The sequence below is a fragment of the Peromyscus eremicus genome, chromosome 10, assembly GCF_949786415.1.
Source record: "Peromyscus eremicus chromosome 10, PerEre_H2_v1, whole genome shotgun sequence".
In the NCBI taxonomy this organism is placed as follows: Eukaryota; Metazoa; Chordata; class Mammalia; order Rodentia; family Cricetidae; genus Peromyscus; species Peromyscus eremicus.
In genome coordinates this window covers 18,688,776-18,707,627 of record NC_081426.1, presented here as the reverse complement: position 1 = coordinate 18,707,627, position 18,852 = coordinate 18,688,776, and the positions used below count along the sequence as shown (strand labels likewise).

Below are 18,852 nucleotides of genomic sequence, written 5' to 3'. Positions count from 1 at the left end.
AAGAGAGAAAGAAAAGGAGATGGATTGAACTAGCCCATATTTCTATATTTCCCATCATGACTGCTAGGCTCCCTACCCTGTGTGATGATTAGGAATTTGCTGTGTGGGTGGGAACTGTTCCCTATACAGTTGTGACTTCAGACCCTTCAATCATTTCTGGACCTGATGATATTTGGTTCTCGTGGTTATTGTTAGAGTTGGTTAAAGCAATCTTGAGAAAGGGCCCTCCAAAGTGACACAGTTAATTCTCTGTTGTCCAACCTTGGATGGTGGACAAGTAGCTTGCTGTGGGGTTGAACAGGTGGAGGATGGGGTGTTAGGTAGTTAGTCCCTGGGTCTGCCAGGGGGGCTGGAAGATGAGAAATAGGCTCTTGCTGGCACTTTACTAATGTGAGGTTGACACTGGATACAGTAGCATCTTGAAGTGCAAGCATGTCTAAACTAGCCTTTCTAACTGTCTTTGACTTCAGTCATTAAGGAAGAAACTAACCACAGTGAAATGGCAGAAGATCTGTGCAAGATAGGAGCAGAGAGGTCCCTTGTTCTGGACAGACTGGCAAGCAACGTCGCCAAACGTAAGAGCTCTATGCCTCAGAAATTTCTTGGTAAGAGTTAAATGTTTGCTGTCTCTTAACATACAACTATGTGGGTGTTCTAGACTCAAATGAAAATTATCTGAAAGTGGAGGAAAAGAAAAAGGTCTCACCTTCTGAAAAGAAAGTGATAAGATTAATATTTCTTAAATATTGAAGGTTTTTTTTCCTCTAATAATTTCCTTCAAACTCAGAAACCTTTCACCAGGAATCAGATAGGATTTCATAGCATCTGGAGCCCTTGGTGTGACGTTTCTGTGGCCACTCTGATGACAGGTAGATCAACCCTCACAGAGCTTCCATTCACATTTCCCCAGGAAGCCTGTGCAGCACTCCCCTCGGAGGACAGTGAGGGCTAATGGGAACTGAACAGAGAATGGCCCCTCAGAAGTTCCAGTGATGGAATATTGCAGCTAGCACTGCTGTTTTGACCATTGACCTGTCCTTGACACTCTGAGGAATAATGCAGAGTGAGCCCTTGTTCCTTGAACCTTCGTTGCCTGCTGTAGACACAGACAAGTGTTTCCTGCCCACCAGCCAGGGCAGACACTGTAAGGACACGGACAAAATTGAGGCAGGTGCCTCAGTGGAAATCTCTAGCCTCAGAGATAGGCCCGAGGTCAGAACAGACACGCTCATTAACTCCACGACCTTGGGGAGATAAATCAACCTTCCCAAGCTGGGTTCCATGCTTTATGTGTCCCATAGGGCAATGGTGAGCGTAAAAGGCCCCTACAGCTGTGAAAACTTTTAGAAGCCCTCAGTGTGAAGCTCAGGTATGATCATGGTCAAGAGAGGAAAGCTATGTCCAGGAAAGAAGAGGTAGCGTTTGTGAAGCTGAGATGGACTTTGAGAAAGGGTCAAGACATCAGCACCTCACCAGACAGACACTGAAGGAGTCATGGAGTCCAGGCAGAGAGGAGGAAAAAAAACTATGCTATTGGCGAGGTCTGGAACAGGACCAGTGGGATGTGATGGAGGGACAGGTATGTTCCCAACTTTGTCCAAGTACCCACGGGGAAGCAGTGGGTGAACTTGTCCCAGGAAGCTCCGACTATAGCATTAATGATCTTGATTGCCATTGAGTACAATGTGTCTCATTCAGCATTGCAGAAAAATCTTGAGTATGTTCTCAGTGGGAGCAGCAGCTTTGAATGTAAATACAGCATGGGTCAGAATTAACTGGAAAGAGGAGATGGCAGGAGTATGGGTAGTGATCAAGAGGAGGATGCTTGGTGAGGAAGGAATGGAGGTTAGGGTGGGGTTGGTAAAGGAAACTGTGGGTTTCCTTGCTTAGTGCATCCTTTGCAGAAAAGACGAAACCAAGTCTGGAAAATAAGGGTTCAGGGTTTGGTGTAATTATTTTCAAAAATGTCACCCTGATAAGGATATTCCATGGAAACTATGCTAGAGAGAACATGGAACTTAAAAAAAATGGTCACACACACACACACACACACACACACACACACACACACACACCAGAGCACCAGAGTACACACACACACACACACACACACACACACACCAGAGCACCAGAGTACACACACACACACACACACACACACACACACACACACACACACACACCAGAGCACCAGAGCACCTACACTGAGCCAGAAAGACAGAGGTCAGGTTCTTGGGCAACAGCCTTCCTCTTACAAGTACAAGTAGGACTCCAGTTTTATCCATTGATTAAATAGAGGTTTCTCATGGGAGGAAGAAGGGGAAGGAAGACTGTTAGAAGACACAGCAGAAACCGCTTATTGGAAATATTGTTCGTGGACTTGTCTGTGCAAATGTGAGCTTGTGGGCTGAAAGAAGGGAGGAGACTGTTTCCTGATCAGAGAAGGAGGGAATCCTTCTTGCTGGATGGCCGAGACTTTAGACAGTATCAGGCGCAGGGTCCCTATCTCCCCCTTGTGGCGGGCACCGAGAACCGGAATCATGAAGAGAGAAACTGGCAGAGATGAAGCAGCAAGTGTGTTCAAGGGTTGTGAAGAGCTCCTGACCTCAGGAGGCAGGGTGTGACTCCCTCTTTCCGATTAGGAACCTGAAGGATGCCCCTTGCTTTAGTAATGACCTAAAGCTTTGGGAGGACTTCAAGCCCCAAATGGAGCATCTGAAATTTTACCATGGCTGTCCTGGGTGAATGGGCATTGCCTTGATTCACACGCTTCTGGGTGAGAGGGAACAACAGAACCGATGAAGTAAAGCTGAGATGAGACAGCACTCTCCAGGGGAGAGGTTAAACCCAGGAGGAAGTGGCCTTGTGGGAACGGGAGGACCAGGAGAGCAGAAGTGAGTGTGCAAGGAAGAGCTCCCAGCAGCTGTGTTCTGCTGGCGTTCCCCAGAGGTGATTGGCAGTTCATGTCCTAACCACTGCCCCTTCCTGCTCTCACATGCCTGCCGGCCTGCCTGCCTTCCTCTCGCTGTCCTGTGATGGCTTCCTACTGTCTCACGGTTTCTCCATCTCTAAAACAGAAAGAGGTGGCCTTCAAAGGCTCCTCTCCACATTGAGGGTAATATATTATTGTGTTACTAACATGATAGCTAGCTAATATGAATTTTGATGGAGATATTTGACATCTTTCTGTTAGCCAAATCCAACATCCAGACATTACCAGTACTAAATTAGATGAACATCATTGTAAATATCTTCCTGCCATGCATGTTTCAGCAGATAGGATTAATAATAGGTGGATTACAATATAGAGATGTGAAGTAAATGCCTTTGGAAGTTTCCAAAGATGCTGCCTCAGAAAGATTCCAACTGTTTTTCCTGGGGATGGATGTATCGGTTTGTGTGCTTAACCTGTTCCTGTACATTGCTAGAAAACACACTCAAGTGACCATGGCATATTAAACATGTCTTAAACTTTAAGAGGTGCAACCAATCCTCAAATAAATATTCATTCCCAGAGGGGATTCTACTTTTTAAAAAGAATTACTCTCAGAATAAAAGTATTTATTGTAAAAGACATTAAGAGCTATGAATCATTTTTATTTTTTGCTTTTGCATTGTACATCTCTGGAGTATTCACATTCTATTCAATAATCATTGTTCTTACATAGTTTAGATATTCACCACCCGGTATTTTGACAGGTTGAAGAGTCAGACCCAGGCGTCTCAGTATCATTTCTGTGTATTTTGATGAATCCTTTCACTGAGGAGACTTGACATTCGGGCATCCTTTTGTAGACATTCCATCCCCACCATTGCTTTGAGTTTGAGGATGCTGTCACCTTTGTCCCTGAGGAGTCCCTCTGGAGTGTGTGGCCTTGGGCCGCTCTTCCTTCTCCGAGATTGACAGAGCATGCCCCGTTGCCTATAACAATGTTTGTTGGATGGTGCTGGGATGCTGAGTTCAGCCTGATTTTCTTTTCTTTAATATGATTTTACTTTTCTCCTCACACAGTGTTCTTTCCTTGAACACTGTGTTGTCAGAAATTCAGTTCTGGTCATTTTTATTCTAGTGTTTGCTACTTCTAACTCATGTAATAAGTGTTTATTGGATTGAATTTCATTTTGTTTCCTGGGATCTGAAGTCTTCCTCTATTCTGTTGTCTTTTTTTTTTTTTTTCAGTATTGCCTTTGAATATTTTCTAAATTTGACTGATTGCATATTCCAAAAATTAAAATAGCTAAAACTAAAAAAAAAATTTTTTTTTACTCCATATCATGAAATAATTGTGCTGCATTTCCTCTCTTCCTGGAGTTAAGTTTCTTTTTCCCCTAGGATGGACTTACTGATTTGTCTTACTTCCTTTCTTGCCAAAAAATATTTTCACTGTAACCATGACATTTCTTTTCAGCCTGCTCATTCTACTTGGTCTAATGGGGCTTGACTGACATTTCAATGTTCTTCCCATTTTATCTGAGACTTTTTCCTATGAGAACTATGACTTTTTTAAATCCTGAAAGAATGCCAAAGATGGTGTTGGGGGAGTTCAAGTGAGGCAAAATGTGGCTTTTGTCTTAAAATGTTCCCCTTTGAGAGCTCTCTCGAATTTTTCTGATTTGGTTAAAGCCCTAAACCAGCAGATGGTGCCTCCTGTCTCCACAGGGGACATCTCAGGGCTTCACTTCCCCTGCAGTACAGCTCATCAAGGCCTTTGCTGCCATGCAGGGGAGCCAGCCCACATGCTAAGGTCTCTGAAGCCACGCACTTCCTGCCAGAGGAGCTTTCAGCTCCATGATCACAAAAGGGGGGGAAAATCAGCCTATTTAACTGTTTCTCTGTCGCTGTGAGGGTTGGGGGGATGCTGAAAATGTTACTGAGTCCACCTGTTTCTAGAAGTGACATCACCCAAAGCTTTGTCTTGTAACTTCTTCAGGAGCTTTCTGTTCTTTCCTTGCTCGTAAATAGACGAATGTAAAACAGAAGTAGTAGATGACAAATAGATAGATAGATAGATAGATAGATAGATAGATAGATAGATAGATAGATAGATGATAGATAGATAGATAGATAGATAGATAGATGATAGATAGATAGATGACAGATAGATAGAGAGATAGATAGATAGATAGATGATAGAGAGATAGATAGATAGATAGATGATAGAGAGATAGATAGATAGATAGATAGATGATAGAGAGATAGATAATCAAGAGAGAGAGAGAGAGAGAGAGAGAGAGAGAGAGAGAGAGAGAGAGAGAGAGAGATTTCCTCGAGGCACTGGGGACTTGGCATAGCTGTCCATTTCTCACATAGAGAAACTCTACGGGTAGATTTGTCACTCCATGCTCATCTAGAATCTATGGCTTTCTTTGCAACACCCACTTGTTGTTGAAACTAAGTTCTTGAAACAGCAGGCTTCAATGGTTGCTTAGAAAACCACAGAACCACGACTCTGGGGAGAAACAGGAAAGCACCACCTTTGGTGCGAGAACACACACTTCGACAGCTAGCAGAACTGGGCCCCGGGCCCACACCCTCCTCCTCCAGGGCTAGGCTCCGGCAGCAAGCGAGATGCAAGTGCAGCGAGAATAAGCTCCTTCTGTCCGTGTAGCCAGATGGTTAGCACTTTGATTTAAAATAAAAAAAATTACAGGAAAAAAATCTTTGGTTTTAGGAATGCCACGTAATTACCTCCCCCTGGAATAGAGTGAGAAATCCCTTTGTTGTCTCTACCATCCACCACACAGGGCTTTTATTCTGTCCAGTCTCTGAGAAGATGTAACTGGACATACACACGTTTGCTTTCTTTAGTCTGAGGACCATTCTGTGCCAGTGTCAGAGGATGTGTTGATCTGATGATGAAATCAATGAAACCAAGTAGTCATGTGGTACACACGCAGTAACTAAGAAACACAACGCAAAGAAAGATACCGAAGCACCAGGGATATATTCCTGGGCTACTGTTTTTTTAATTAATTAAATTTGTTCATTTATTTTACATCCTGACAAAGTTTCCCCTCCCTCCTCTTCTCCCATTCCCTACCCCCAACCTCCTCTCTGCCCCTGCCCATCCACTCCTCCTCTGTTTCTGTTCAGAAAGGGGCAGGCCTCCCATGGGTGTCAACAAAGCACGGCATGTCAAGTTGAGGTAGGACTAAGCACCTCCCTTTGTATTAAGGCTGGGCAAGGCAACCCAGTAAGAGGAGTAGGTTCTCAAGAGCCAGCCAAAGCATCAGGGACAGGCCCAGCTCTCACTGCTAGGAGTCCCACAAGTAGACCAAGATATTCAACTGTCACAATCCTGGCCTACTATTTAATGGTCGCTGGTGTTTTTTCAAGGACTATGGATAGAGTTATGAATTGTGGAATAGTTTGTCCTACTGTAAATAAAGAGTTTGGGGAAGGTGACGACCTCAATGTCAGTGTGAGGTGTGAACGACACTGGGATCATCTTCTGCCAGGACCCTCATCAGCTGCCTTCAGGTGCATCCTGACGTGAGCAGCCCTCATCTTTGTACCTCTTCAGTCTCACTGTGGTTGGGTAGGTCACTTTCTTCAGACCCTTCACCAGTTCCCCTTTTTATTTAAACAAATCCCGTTTGCTAAGATTCCAGGATACGATCCCGGCTTCCACTTGGACATTGCCTATGCTCCTGGAGCTCTGGCCCCTGGACCTTCACATTGTCCTACCAAAGCTCCAGGCTCCCTTTACCCTCAGCACCTTTACTGCTGCTGTCCCAGCCATGGACACAGAAGCCCCATGCACCCATCTGACTCTTAGGAGATGAGACGCCTGTCTGACACTCTGTGCTCATGGGATTTCTCAGATGGGGATGGAGTCTGCCATGACTCCTGAGTGTGTGTCTCCTGCTAGCTGTGTGCACCCAAGGATAAGGACCGTTCTCACTGCCTTTCCTTCTGGTCCCACCGTTGAGTCAGATGTACTGAAGAGGAGGGAGGCAGAGTTTGAGGTGAAATGGAAAGATCGCATCTGATTCTGTAGGCTGCCTCATGTGTTCTCATTTACCATCACTGAGAAGGTACACAAATGGCTATCCCTGCCAATAGGAATGTAAACAGTTGCTTTAATGAATTTGCTGTCTGAGTCATGAGTTCATATTAGACTTAACATTTAGCAGATAAAATTTTTTTTTTTTTTTTTTTTGGTTTATCAAGGTAAGATTTCTCTCTGTAGTCCTGGCTGCTCTGGAAGTGACTCTGTAGACCAGGCTGGCCTCAAAGTCACAGAAATCAACCTGTCTCTGCCTCCTGAGTGCTGGAATTAAAGGCTTGTGCCACCACTGCCCAGCTAGAAGATAAATCTTTAAAGAAATTCATTTTATTTCATTATTAGAACATTTGCTCCAAAACTAATTACCCGAAGCCAGATCTAATCTCGTCTCCCACTGGTACCAGGGAAGGAGGTTTGTGTTAGCCAGATTTTCCATCACTGGAGAATACCTGAGATGTTCAACTTGTTAAAAAAAGAAGTTGGATTTGCAACTTTGGAGGGTTCCTCTCCAAGACTGGCCCTGTTGTGCTGGCCCTGTGGCAGGGAAGCATAAGTAGGTCATAGATCAGAAAGGTTTGAGCCAGGTGGATCTCTGTGAGTTCGAGGCCAGCCTGGTCTACCGAGCAAGATCCAGGACAGGCACCAAAACTGCACAGAGAAACTCTGTCTCAAAAAAAAAAAAAAAAAAAAAAAAGTTTGCCATGTGGTATGAAGCAAGAGGAAAATATGAGAGGGTCAGAGTCCCAGTATCTCCTTTGAGAATATAGTCCCCAAAATCTAAGGTCTTCCCTTTCAGCCCTTCCTCCCTAAAGAGTCCAGAACTCCCAACAACATGTCCCTGGGTAGTCACCAAACTTCTTTGACATTGTGATAAGACATTGTTATCTACAAATGGATTCAGGCACATTCATAGCTATCCTGGGATACATCTGGTTTATGAGCCACAGGTTGGACAATACCTGAAAACATGGGCCTTTGGGATATCAAAGGTCCAGATTGTAGTAGAGTTCATGTACTCTAAAAGCTAAGGTGAGAGCTTGCTGTTTTATGTGGTGGCTGCCCTTTAAACTACTGTCAGCCCAGCTGCTCAGGCCATAGCCTGGGGCAATTCTGTTCCCCTAGACAATGGCTCTGTTGCTGCCACTAAAGGTAGCTTTAACTAAATCTCTATCATTCTAATGAAACTCCAGATTCAAAGGCTAGGGTGAAAAGGTGCTAGCTCAGATAGTTAGAGTAGTAACTGGCTAACTTTCTCTCTTAGCTGGTGTCCCCAGAAGCCTCCCTCCTTCCACACTGCCCCAACTAAAAAACCCAGGCTCTACTCCTCTCTGCTACTTCCTGTCCACTAGTTGCTAACCCTGCCCCTCTTAGCCCAGGTTAATTGTATTTAATTAACGCAAATGCAACACATTTTTACATAGTTAAACAAATGCAGCATAAACAAATGTAACACATCTTTGCCTAGTTAAACAAATATTCCACAACACTTCCCCCTTTTTTTTCTAAATAAAAAGAAAAGTTTTGACTTTAACATAGTAAAACTATATACAATAAGAACAGTTATTAAGTAAGAATTACAGTTACAATATCCAGTCTCTTTGCATTTGGCAAATTAGGAGAAATCACTCTGTTCTCTATCTTATCTTGATGAGTCCAAAGCTCTACACCTAATTTACCTTCTCATAACTAAGGAAAACTGTAACTATAACTATCTAGTCTTCAACTCCAGCAAAGACCCCAGAAGGATATGATATTACCTGAGTAAACAGGAAGTGCAGAGCAAGCAACTTCCAAAACTATAGAAATGACAGAGACATCTGGCGCCTGGACAGTCACTCAAGGTTCCTCTGCAACATTGTGGCATCCATCTTCAGCCTACAGACCTAGAGTATCTGTCAGACTTTTCTACAAAACAAGAATCTTGAAGGACTGTCCCACCTTGTTCTGGCAAAATTGGGCAGTCTCTTTCCTTTGTGTCCTGCATGTCCAGTTTGGATGGTCAGCTGTCGAAGCAAAGACAGTTTCTTGCCCAAATGGCTAGCTTTGCCACAATGAAAGCAAACTCTATATGGAGGTTCTTTGATGCCCATCATCCTTTTATGAAGTAGATTGGTTCTGCCAGGAGTAGATGTGTCTCACTGTCATGAAAAGCCTTAGGTTACATCTTAAATGCCATATCTGTAGGTTTCTGAAGCATTTGAAGGTCACCTATCTAAAATATATCTGTTTAACCTTGAAAACATACCTAATATAGCTACAAATTTGGTTACTATAGATGACTAACTACTAATCTGCATTTCTTAATTATACATTACATTTTTAAATGGGCTATATAAGCACAACACCCCAAACAAGAGTAGAAATATACATACAGTATAACAAAAATAACTTTAAATTTGTACCAATATACCAAAATCCATACCACTGTAAAATATTTGAAGTTAATAGTTGTCTTTTTATCCTATATTCCTATATCACTCCTAAATGATGATAAACATCCAAAACCCACCAAATGACCAAAAATCACCCACCTCTTGGGATGGGAATGTAGGTGTTGTGTTCTCTAGACCGCTTCCCGTTGTCTGGAGGCAACAGTATCTCCAGGGCACCCTGAGAAAATTGAGACAATGGTCATGTTATGGAAAAACTAGTTGTAACATTTGTTGTCCAATCTCAGAACTGTTCCCATGCAGAAGGACTAGCATATACATCACCTGTCTTGTATTTTTTTTTCTTGGTTTATTTCTTTATTATCAAAATTTTCAGGAGGTCTCCCCGATCAAACCTGATCTCTATTAACGTTGAAGGAATCCACAGTCTTTCATTTCCTGTGGAAACAAAAGCATAACTTCGTTTTCTGAATTCCATTTTAAAGTTAAGACATCCCTAAAGTATCTAGGCTGGTTTAATTCAGCAGTCCCTGTTACAATCCTATGTCTCTCAGCAGCTGTTGTTCACTCATTAGCATTCAAAAAATTCAAAGTCAAAACAACACCAGACAGGATCCACAGACTCCCTGTGTATTTCCTGTCTTTACATGGCTTTTTTCCTTTATATTACTTCACTCTCTCTTTAAAGACTTTACTATTTTCAAACTATTTTTTCCTATGACCATCTATACCCATTTTCTTTTCTTTCTTAAGCACCTATGCACATTTTCAAACACACTGTAACCTAATTAGAGGGGTTTTTTCCTGTTTGGACCTGCTTTACTGTGTACCTGTAGTGTTCTCTGACCATATGAGCCCAACCTTAAACTCACTGCTTGACTTTGCACTAACAGCTGGCTCCACCCCACTTGGGTCTGTGAGAGCCGAGCTTTATGCCCTGCAGGCCTGACCAAGCATTGAGTTTAACTGGGAGCTGCATTTAATCACCTCAGCTCTAAGAAGTTGGTGCCCACATTATGGCGGGCATTTTTACTTAGCCTGTTGTTTCTGGTTAACATGCCAGCTGCTCAAGTGCTTGCTGTACGAGTCACTGTACACTACGAGCACCAGGCTACTAGGAAGCCATGTTGGTTTCTTTTTTTTTTTTTTTCCAGCTTTCTCAGGCCCTATGTAAAAATACATGCCCTACGTTGTGTGCCATTTATAGTTGGGGTTTTCTTTGGGCCACCAACTAGCTCCCTAATAAAGACATGGAGACTTATTATTAATTATGAATGCTCAGCCTTAGCTTAGGCTTGTTTCTTGCTAGCTTTTTTAACTTAAATTAACCCATTTCTATTAATCTATGTGCTGCAACAAGGCTCGTTTACCTCATCTATGTATTGTCCATCCTGCTTTTTTGCTTCCTCCATGTCTGTCTGGCTGGCCGGCCCCCAGCTGGGGTCTTTCTCTCTGCCTGCCAGCCCCATCTATCTTTCCCCTGCCCAACTATTGGCCATTCAGCTTTTTATTAGACTAATCAGGTGCCTTAGGCAGGCAAGGTAAAACAGCAACACATCTTTACATAATTAAACAAATACAGCATAAGCAAAAGTAACATATCTTTACATTGTTAAACAAGCACTCTATCCCACAACAAGTCAACACTGAATTCTCAGTTTTGTTCATCTTTAGTATTAGGCATGTTTGTAAATAGTAAGTGAATGGTGCCTACCTCCCAGTCTACTCCAATGGATTTTATCTGTTTCCCGCTTCCAGTTTCTGCTGAGATCATTCACCACTGCTAACTATGAAGCGAGGGTGCATACAGTTGTGTTAATATATCCATTCTGCTTTCGTCATGCACTGGAGTTCATCCACTTTTGAAATATTTACTAAGAAATATTTAGTTTATTATAAGTAATATGTAATCATGTTTTTGAGTAAATGTTTTTCTGTATTAAAATGATAAATGTAATATAGTATCTTAAATTTATTACATGAATTAATTCATGGCTGTGTATTTTAATTAAATAATTTTAGGATAAATTAAATAGTATACATTTAGAAAACTCTTTTAAAATATTTAAATTCAATATAATAGTGTTAATTTTACCTTACTTAATGAAAGATGGGGGTTAGCCCTGTGAAACATACACAGTTTAAGCTGACATGGACAACCTTTACTTTCCTTACTCATGGGTAAATAGGATTTCTCAAAGCACATATTATAGTATGACCCTGGGCAGGATGTTCCCTTTTTCCACCCTGTGCCTGGGCAAATGTGTCCTATCTGCTGTGACAGTAGGAACACCTTCCAACCCCCTGGGTATAGATTTTACTAATGGTCACCTACTTCCCACAGGAGACAAGTGCCTGTCAGACATGCCCTATGACAGTGCCAGCTATGAGAAGGACGAGATGATGACATCCCATGTGATGGACCAGGCCATCAACAATGCCATCAACTACCTGGGGGCTGAGTCCCTGCGCCCGCTGGTGCAGACACCCCCTGGCAGCTCTGAGGTGGTGCCTGTCATCAGCTCCATGTACCAGCTGCACAAGCCCCCCGCAGATGGCCCCCCACGGTCCAACCACTCGGCGCAGGACAGCGCCGTGGAGAACTTGCTGCTGCTGTCCAAGGCCAAGTCTGTGTCATCGGAGCGGGAGGCCTCCCCGAGCAACAGCTGCCAAGACTCCACGGACACCGAGAGCAACGCAGAGGAGCAGCGCAGTGGCCTCATCTACCTGACCAACCACATCACCCCACATGTGCACAACGGGCTGGCCCTCAAGGAGGAGCAGCGTGCTTATGAGGTGCTGAGGGCGGCCTCAGAGAACTCGCAGGATGCCATTCGCGTGGTCAGCACGAGTGGCGAGCAGCTGAAGGTCTACAAGTGCGAACACTGCCGTGTGCTCTTCCTGGATCACGTCATGTACACCATCCACATGGGCTGCCATGGCTTCCGGGAGCCTTTTGAGTGTAACATGTGTGGTTATCACAGCCGGGACAGGTACGAGTTCTCATCCCATATCACACGGGGAGAGCATCGCTACCACCTGAACTAAATCCAGCGAGGCCCCACAGAAGCACAAATATAGCTGCCTATGCCTCCCTCCTGGCAGCTGGACTCACAGTGGACAATGTTTGGTGTAGATTTGCAGGCAGCATTTGTCCCTTTAAGTTGTTGGTTGTTTGGGATTTGATTTGCGGTAGATGACAAGTTTTTAATGTTAGAGACAGGATTGCTTTGCATCGGGAGCATTCAGGACATCCACCCTTCTAGACGGTTTTGTTGATGGCTAGCTGAGATTTCTGTGACTAATGGCTTTCTGATCCAATGCACCCACCCACCTACCCCCAAAAAACATACAGCCTGAATTTTCAGAGAATTGAATAAAAGAATTATCCAAGAAGGAGCAAGGTGAACCTTGCCCTAAGCAGAGTTTATGCCCAATGGATTCTCCAAATCCCCCAAAACACCATAGCCACTGGGGTGGGGCCATCTCAGGGAGCTCCGCAGGTGAGTCACAGGACCGGACATAAGGCAGCTGGTGAGAAGCAAGGATGCAGCCTGTGTGAAGACCAGGGCCAAAGACTGAACTTTGAAAGATGCTATTCAGTCACATACTGCATGGGAACATGGTGTCTGGATTAAGTTGTGCTGAGGGACTCCTCTGAGAAAGAAGGGAAGGGGACTGGAGAGCCTTGCAGAGTTCTCTTCTGATCACATCCAGCCTCCTGGGACTTGATCCCCAGTGAGATGAGCTCAGTGCTCCTGTGGGCACTTTTGGGTAGCCCTGTTCCCTTGCCACTCCCGTGCCATTAATGTCCCAAAGCTCATCATTGCATTTTAGACTCCAATCCTGAAATTGAGACCTTAAACTTCTCATACTGTAACATTCCTCAGAAGCCAAAGCTTTCTTTCAAGCCCCACTCTCAGTTGTCTGGGTTTCTGTTCCTCCCTGGATGGATATCAGGACGTATCCCACCCAAGTCCAACCACATCCCTTCATTCCAGTTGAATCCCTGTTCTGATTATAGCTATGGACCTGGCTATCTTAGTCAGATAAATATCTTTCCCTACTCACACTGTATGTTATTTTTGTTTGAAAGCCTGTAAAATCATTATTCAGAATGACCATTTTTAGGAAATATGAGCCTAGCATCTCAGTGGCTAAAACACAGAATATCCTTGCTTTTAAACAAAATTTTTTTAATATTCTGAAGCTTTTCGGCACAATACCAAGCAGCATGTGTTTTCACATAAACAGGCCAGGAACCATGCATCCTTTTTCAGGTAGAGGTATTAGGATATTGGAATGTTTGGGGCCACAATGTGACCAGTGCAGGTTCCCAGAGAGGAATGCCCACCAGACATCACAGGAAAGAGGCGGGTGAGGTGGTAGAGGTGAGATCTGGTCCAGCAAGACAGGAATGCCACACTGAAGCTGTCAGTTAGCTGGAGATTCTCAACAGGATGGGCCTCTCTTAAGAGTCAGTATTAGGGTCATTACCCTCCACCACCTCAACGAAACAAAAGCATAGAACTGTCTTGTTTACAGCACTGTCTTCACAGAAAATCTGAGGTGATTCCAAAGAACTGGAGTGGAGACTGTCTATAGCAGCCCTTAGGGTAAAGCAGGGGTTCTTAGTCACAGGCCTCCTGACACATGGGGCTCATCATCACTGGTGGGGACTGTTCTAGGAATTGTAGGTTACCTAGCAGTATCCCGGCGTCCAGTCGATGCCAGGAGCACCCTAGTTGATATCCAAAACTATCTTCCAGGTGTTCCATGGGGGCAAACCACGGATCTAAATCTTAAACTGGTGGAAAGTGTGGGAAGCTTTCCAAAAACAAAAAGCACTTGAAGCCTTTCCCGGTCAGCAGCTTCCAGCTGCGCTTGTTTCTTTGGAAAGTGGATGAATTCTCTATGTGCACTTGAGAATACAGTTCCTCCAGAGCTTCCGAGTTCAGTTGCAGGAGTGAAGTTCGAGAAGGTATCACTCTTAAGTGTGGGTTTCTTTGCTTCCAGAACAATGTGGCATTTTGAAAGTGAAAATAAAATTGCAACTGTAACGATTTACACTGAGTAAAGGGAGAATCTGAGGAACTGGAGCTGTGAACAGCTTTTGTTCAATATGCAGTTACAGAGAAAGGCTGGCCTTACCCAAATTCATATACTCCAGATGACAACCTTCCAAGCCTCCAGTTTGCCGGCAGCTCCTGCTCACTCTTGTCCTTATCCATGAGAGCCACAGGGTCAGCTGGTGCAAAGATGGTTCCAAGCCCCACCCCTACCCCTGCCACCAGCATTCAGATGTTAAAGCAGAATTGTAAATAGTGGCTTCAGGAGCTGTTTTCTGGAATGCTTTGCCCTTCCTCTCACTGCCTTTTTTAGCTGATATAAATGTCTATTTGCACACCTTTTGTTGTGGTTTTATATTGTAACAGCATTTTTTTGAAACTATTGTATTTAAGATAAGGTTTCATATTATGTCCACAAGTAATTAAATTATGTTTGAAGGTGGCTATATTCTGTATCAAAAGTTGATGATGTTTTTCTTTAGCTGGTAAAGTAGGGTTTTGCATGACCTCACTTTTTGTTCTGTGGTTTGTTCTGTTGTATGGTGTGTGTCTTCAGTATTGCTGTGTGACGAAGTGTGCTGAGACTCCATGCCCTCATGTTGTCTTTTAAGTAGCCATCAGAGGCAGGAGGGTTCCTAAACGCAGGCTGACCTGTTAGTGACAGCTAGCAATCACCATTTCTCATTCCCTCTCCTCCCTGTTACCCCAGCTTCCTGTCCCAGGTCCCTTCTGTGATTAATGTGTGTGTGTGTGTGTGTGTGTGTGTGTGTGTGTGTGTGTGTCCTAATGAGCATCACTGTGTTACCATTGCATTATCCCCCAGGACATGTCCCAGCACCAGTTGCTTCAGATACCAGGACGTTCTGTTTCCAATTTAGAATCAACCACATAATAAAACATTAGAGTCTTCATTGAGAAGCAGAGGCACTCGTTATGGAGATGGGGAGGGGGGTTGTTTTAAGCTTGTGTTATATTTTGCGCTCTTTTCTTCTTTTGTTTGTTTTTGACTCTTGTAACCTCATCTTGCCAAAACAAACTTGAAATGAACTGAATTTGTGTAGACATATCATGACGTATCATCTATTTTTCTCTTCTTCAGTTCCAGCAATAAGAATGGACTAACTTTAAAACTCAGATTTCCCACATTTAACATCCAGGTTTTTTTCTTTTTTTTTTTTTTTTTTTTTACTTTAAAGTGAGCCACAATTAGACTTGAGATGTACAGGCATCAAAAAGCAAGAAGTGTACGTGCATCTGGAGCGACAGCACTCACTGTGAACAAGTGTGACCAGATATTAATATGCAATATTGTTCCAAGTCCTTTCTAATACACTTTTTTCTAATGTTGTGTGTGGTGATTGCTGAGGTCAAATCTCCGTGTACCGCTGCAGCTGCAGCCCTGTACTTCCTGGCTGGCAGGCGCATGCAGAGGACTGTGAGACAATGGAGTCACCTCTGCAGCCCTGGCTCCATCGTGATGTTAAACGCTCTCTGTCTAGCTGTGAACAAGTGATTTCCACTGGAGGCGTAGAGTATCCTTTTGTACACATTTTGTGCTTCTTCTGTAGTGAGAGAACAAATAAATTCTGCAAACACTCTGTCTGACCTATCCAGTGAAGCCCACACAAGCGTAAATAAGCCCCGCCCATGCAGGAGGCTGCTGTAGAGACGGAGGTGAGAGTCACCGGTAAGCCTCCTGGAGTCCAGCGTCACGGTGAAGGTGGTGTTAGAAGAGGGGCATGCAAACCCGAGACAGAATGACAGCTCTCACAGCCTTTCCATTGGAAATAAGCACAAGAACCCTTCTCAGGCCGACTTTCTGAGCCTGTGGAGCGAGGCTTTCTCATTCATTCACCTGATTCTCTTCTGAAGAGCTTGCTAGGAAACTGCTACAGGCTTCACTTCTAAGGAGCATGTAAATGCAAACACTGGACTCTATTTTTGGTGTGAGCCTGAAATCAGGCCCCTGACCCCATTTCCAGTGTTTCTCAGTCATATTTCCGGTCAGCATAAAATGATGTAGATGTCCTGTGACTCCCTGGTTGAAACCTCCTTACATTCTTCAAACCTCTTCAGATTCTCAAGACACAAAACTCTATGCACTGGGGGGATATGGTTCAGCTGGTAGAGTGCTCCCCTAGCATGCACAAAATCTCGGGGTTCAGTCCCCATAAACTGGATGTGGTGACACATACTATACTCCCAGTATTCTGGAGGTAGAGGCAGGAGGATCGGAAGTTGAAGGTGTTCTTTGACTCCACAGGGATTAAAGGGAGCCTTTGATACCTAACACCCTGTTTCATAAAAAGAAAGAAACAAAAAAAACTTAGGCTCTTTCTGAATGTTGCCTTTTCCCATGGCTTCAACTAAGACACAGAGCTAAGAGCAAAAGAGATACAGCATTGAGCAATTAGTGAGACTCAGAGGAAGTTCTCAGACAACCAAAGTGGGAACTCCATGTTCCTCCATCATTCTGGAAACTTCTGGCTCTTCCTCTGCACCAGAACCTAAAGCAGCAAGCAGCTGGCACAGACCCATGCAGAGGTGGGGTCAAATGTTGATGTTGCCACATACATCCTCCTCTTCTGTCTTTTCCCAGGCCACTCTCCTCCACGCAGCACACATACCACCTCTCACGAAACCAAGAGGGATTCCCATGGCCCCTAGAACAGCACCCAATCCCTTTGGCTTCTCTTGTCCACTAGTAACCTCCACCCCTTAGCAAACCAGTTCTGGGATTAGCATACAAGAGGCCCAGCTCCAAATTCATCAACTACAGCCCTGCTGGGTATCAAGACTCCCATGTGTCCTAGAACTCGTCTCTCAGAAGCATCTCAGATCCCACCCAACCCCCCCCCCCCGCCTCCCCGTATTCAGTTTCAGCTTCTAGGGGGTCACTTACTGAACATTCTGGAGCTGGAGGAATTTATAGGACAATCCACCGTTCCCCAGCCATGAGGTATGGAGCCAGCCCTCCAGCATGCTAAGCAGATAACCAGTCAATCCTAGTTCACTGAGGACCAGTTATAGCCTTGACTCTCCTGAGCCTGGATCCACAGTTGTCTGGATAGAGGAACAATGTCTTCCCACATGGGTTTGAAGCAGCTTAGACACAGAAAGCAGAATCAGGTGAGAAATCAAAATGTCTATTCTGCTACTCACAAGAAGCCAAGCTTCAGTGTGACTATCCTGCAAGAGCAGGCAGGCAGGGAGACTCACGTAGCCTCGGCACCTCAGCATTCCCCTAGTGGAGAGCTTTGCTTGTGTGTCTGACAGTGGCCATGTGCCAGCTATCATGGGTTCCCCTAATGATTCTGTGTAAAACAATGTGGTCTCTGTGACTGCCCTCCTGCTTCCTGAGCCCCCTTACTGCAGTCCAACCTTTATGGGGTTTCCAAAGCGATTTGTGAAAATGGGGACCTGACCAAGTTACTGTCCCTACCCACAGATCGTTAGTGATTCTGCTTAAGTTTCAACGTGGAATATGGTTTCCTCAGCTGGAAAGCTCAGGTGGGCTTTTTCTTAGAAGGCATCCCTCTGGGCATGCCCCCAAGAGTATGGACTGGTCGTTAAGAACAGGATTTGGGAGGCAACCAAGCCTGTGTTTGAATGTCTGCACTACAGGCTAAAGGTGTGTGACAGTGGACACATGGCCTAAGCTTTCTGAGGCCCCTTTCCTCATCACTGAAGGCTGGAGGGTTGTGAGGCTGAAGTCATTAGTATCTGACAAAATGTGAGAAATGGGCTGGGTCATTCAAACATTCCTACTTTGTCTGACATTTATATACACTGCCCTCTCCCTCTTATTTTATTTCATCTCCATGACAACCAGGCAAGCCAGCAGTCCATCTGTATCTCCATCTTAGAGACCAGATAGCTGTAGTCAGGAAGCAGCAGGCCTCTCCTCCCTTGGAACCCCAGCCGCACTGATAAGTTCTCATTACCCGTCTTCACAATTGCCCTGGGAGGTGCAAGGTCATGTCCCACTGGACAGATGAAAGACAACACACCAGGGCTCACCTGGGAGCTCAAGTCTTACAGAAAGACGGTGCTGGGCAGAGGCAGATACGGCTGTAGGCCCTGGCCCTGACCCTGGCCCCTTCTCCACCTGGCTCCTGCTTTGGTAAAAATCTGATGCTCTTGAGCCACAGTGACACTCCCAGAGAGGGAGGAGAACACCTGTATCTAGAAACGTGCCTTCAAAGCAGCCCTCAGCCTGGTCCTCACCATATTCGCCCCAGGTTACATGTTACATCTGTTTCTCAGTCTTGCCCTCACTGAGTCACTATCCCTGAGACCTTCCCCAGAGCAACAGGGCAAGTGGCATAGGGCCGGGATCCTGACTCACAGAGCCAACAGGAGGAAAGAACATGGGAGAGCCGG

At 44.6% G+C, this 18,852-nt stretch overlaps 1 protein-coding gene and 1 long non-coding RNA gene across 3 annotated transcripts in view; one reads left to right on the top strand and one right to left on the bottom strand.

Moving 5' to 3' along the window:
• The window catches only part of Ikzf1 (IKAROS family zinc finger 1), an 80,372-nt gene extending 64,347 nt beyond the window's left edge, over nucleotides 1–16,025 (top strand). For both annotated transcript variants that reach the window (XM_059275437.1, XM_059275436.1), the window contains 2 exons: nucleotides 471–605; nucleotides 11,745–16,025. In XM_059275437.1, the coding sequence (XP_059131420.1) occupies nucleotides 471–605; nucleotides 11,745–12,448 (839 nt within the window). In that variant the 3' untranslated portion in view covers nucleotides 12,449–16,025. The remainder of the gene's footprint in view (nucleotides 1–470; nucleotides 606–11,744) is intronic.
• LOC131920944 (uncharacterized) lies at nucleotides 7,322–11,328 on the bottom strand. The gene is made up of 5 exons (XR_009381806.1): nucleotides 11,115–11,328; nucleotides 9,725–9,838; nucleotides 9,542–9,620; nucleotides 8,949–9,148; nucleotides 7,322–7,544 (listed from the first exon to the last, which is right to left on the bottom strand). It is a non-coding gene; the product is annotated as an uncharacterized LOC131920944 (long non-coding RNA).
• Nucleotides 16,026–18,852: the final 2,827 nt, after the last annotated feature.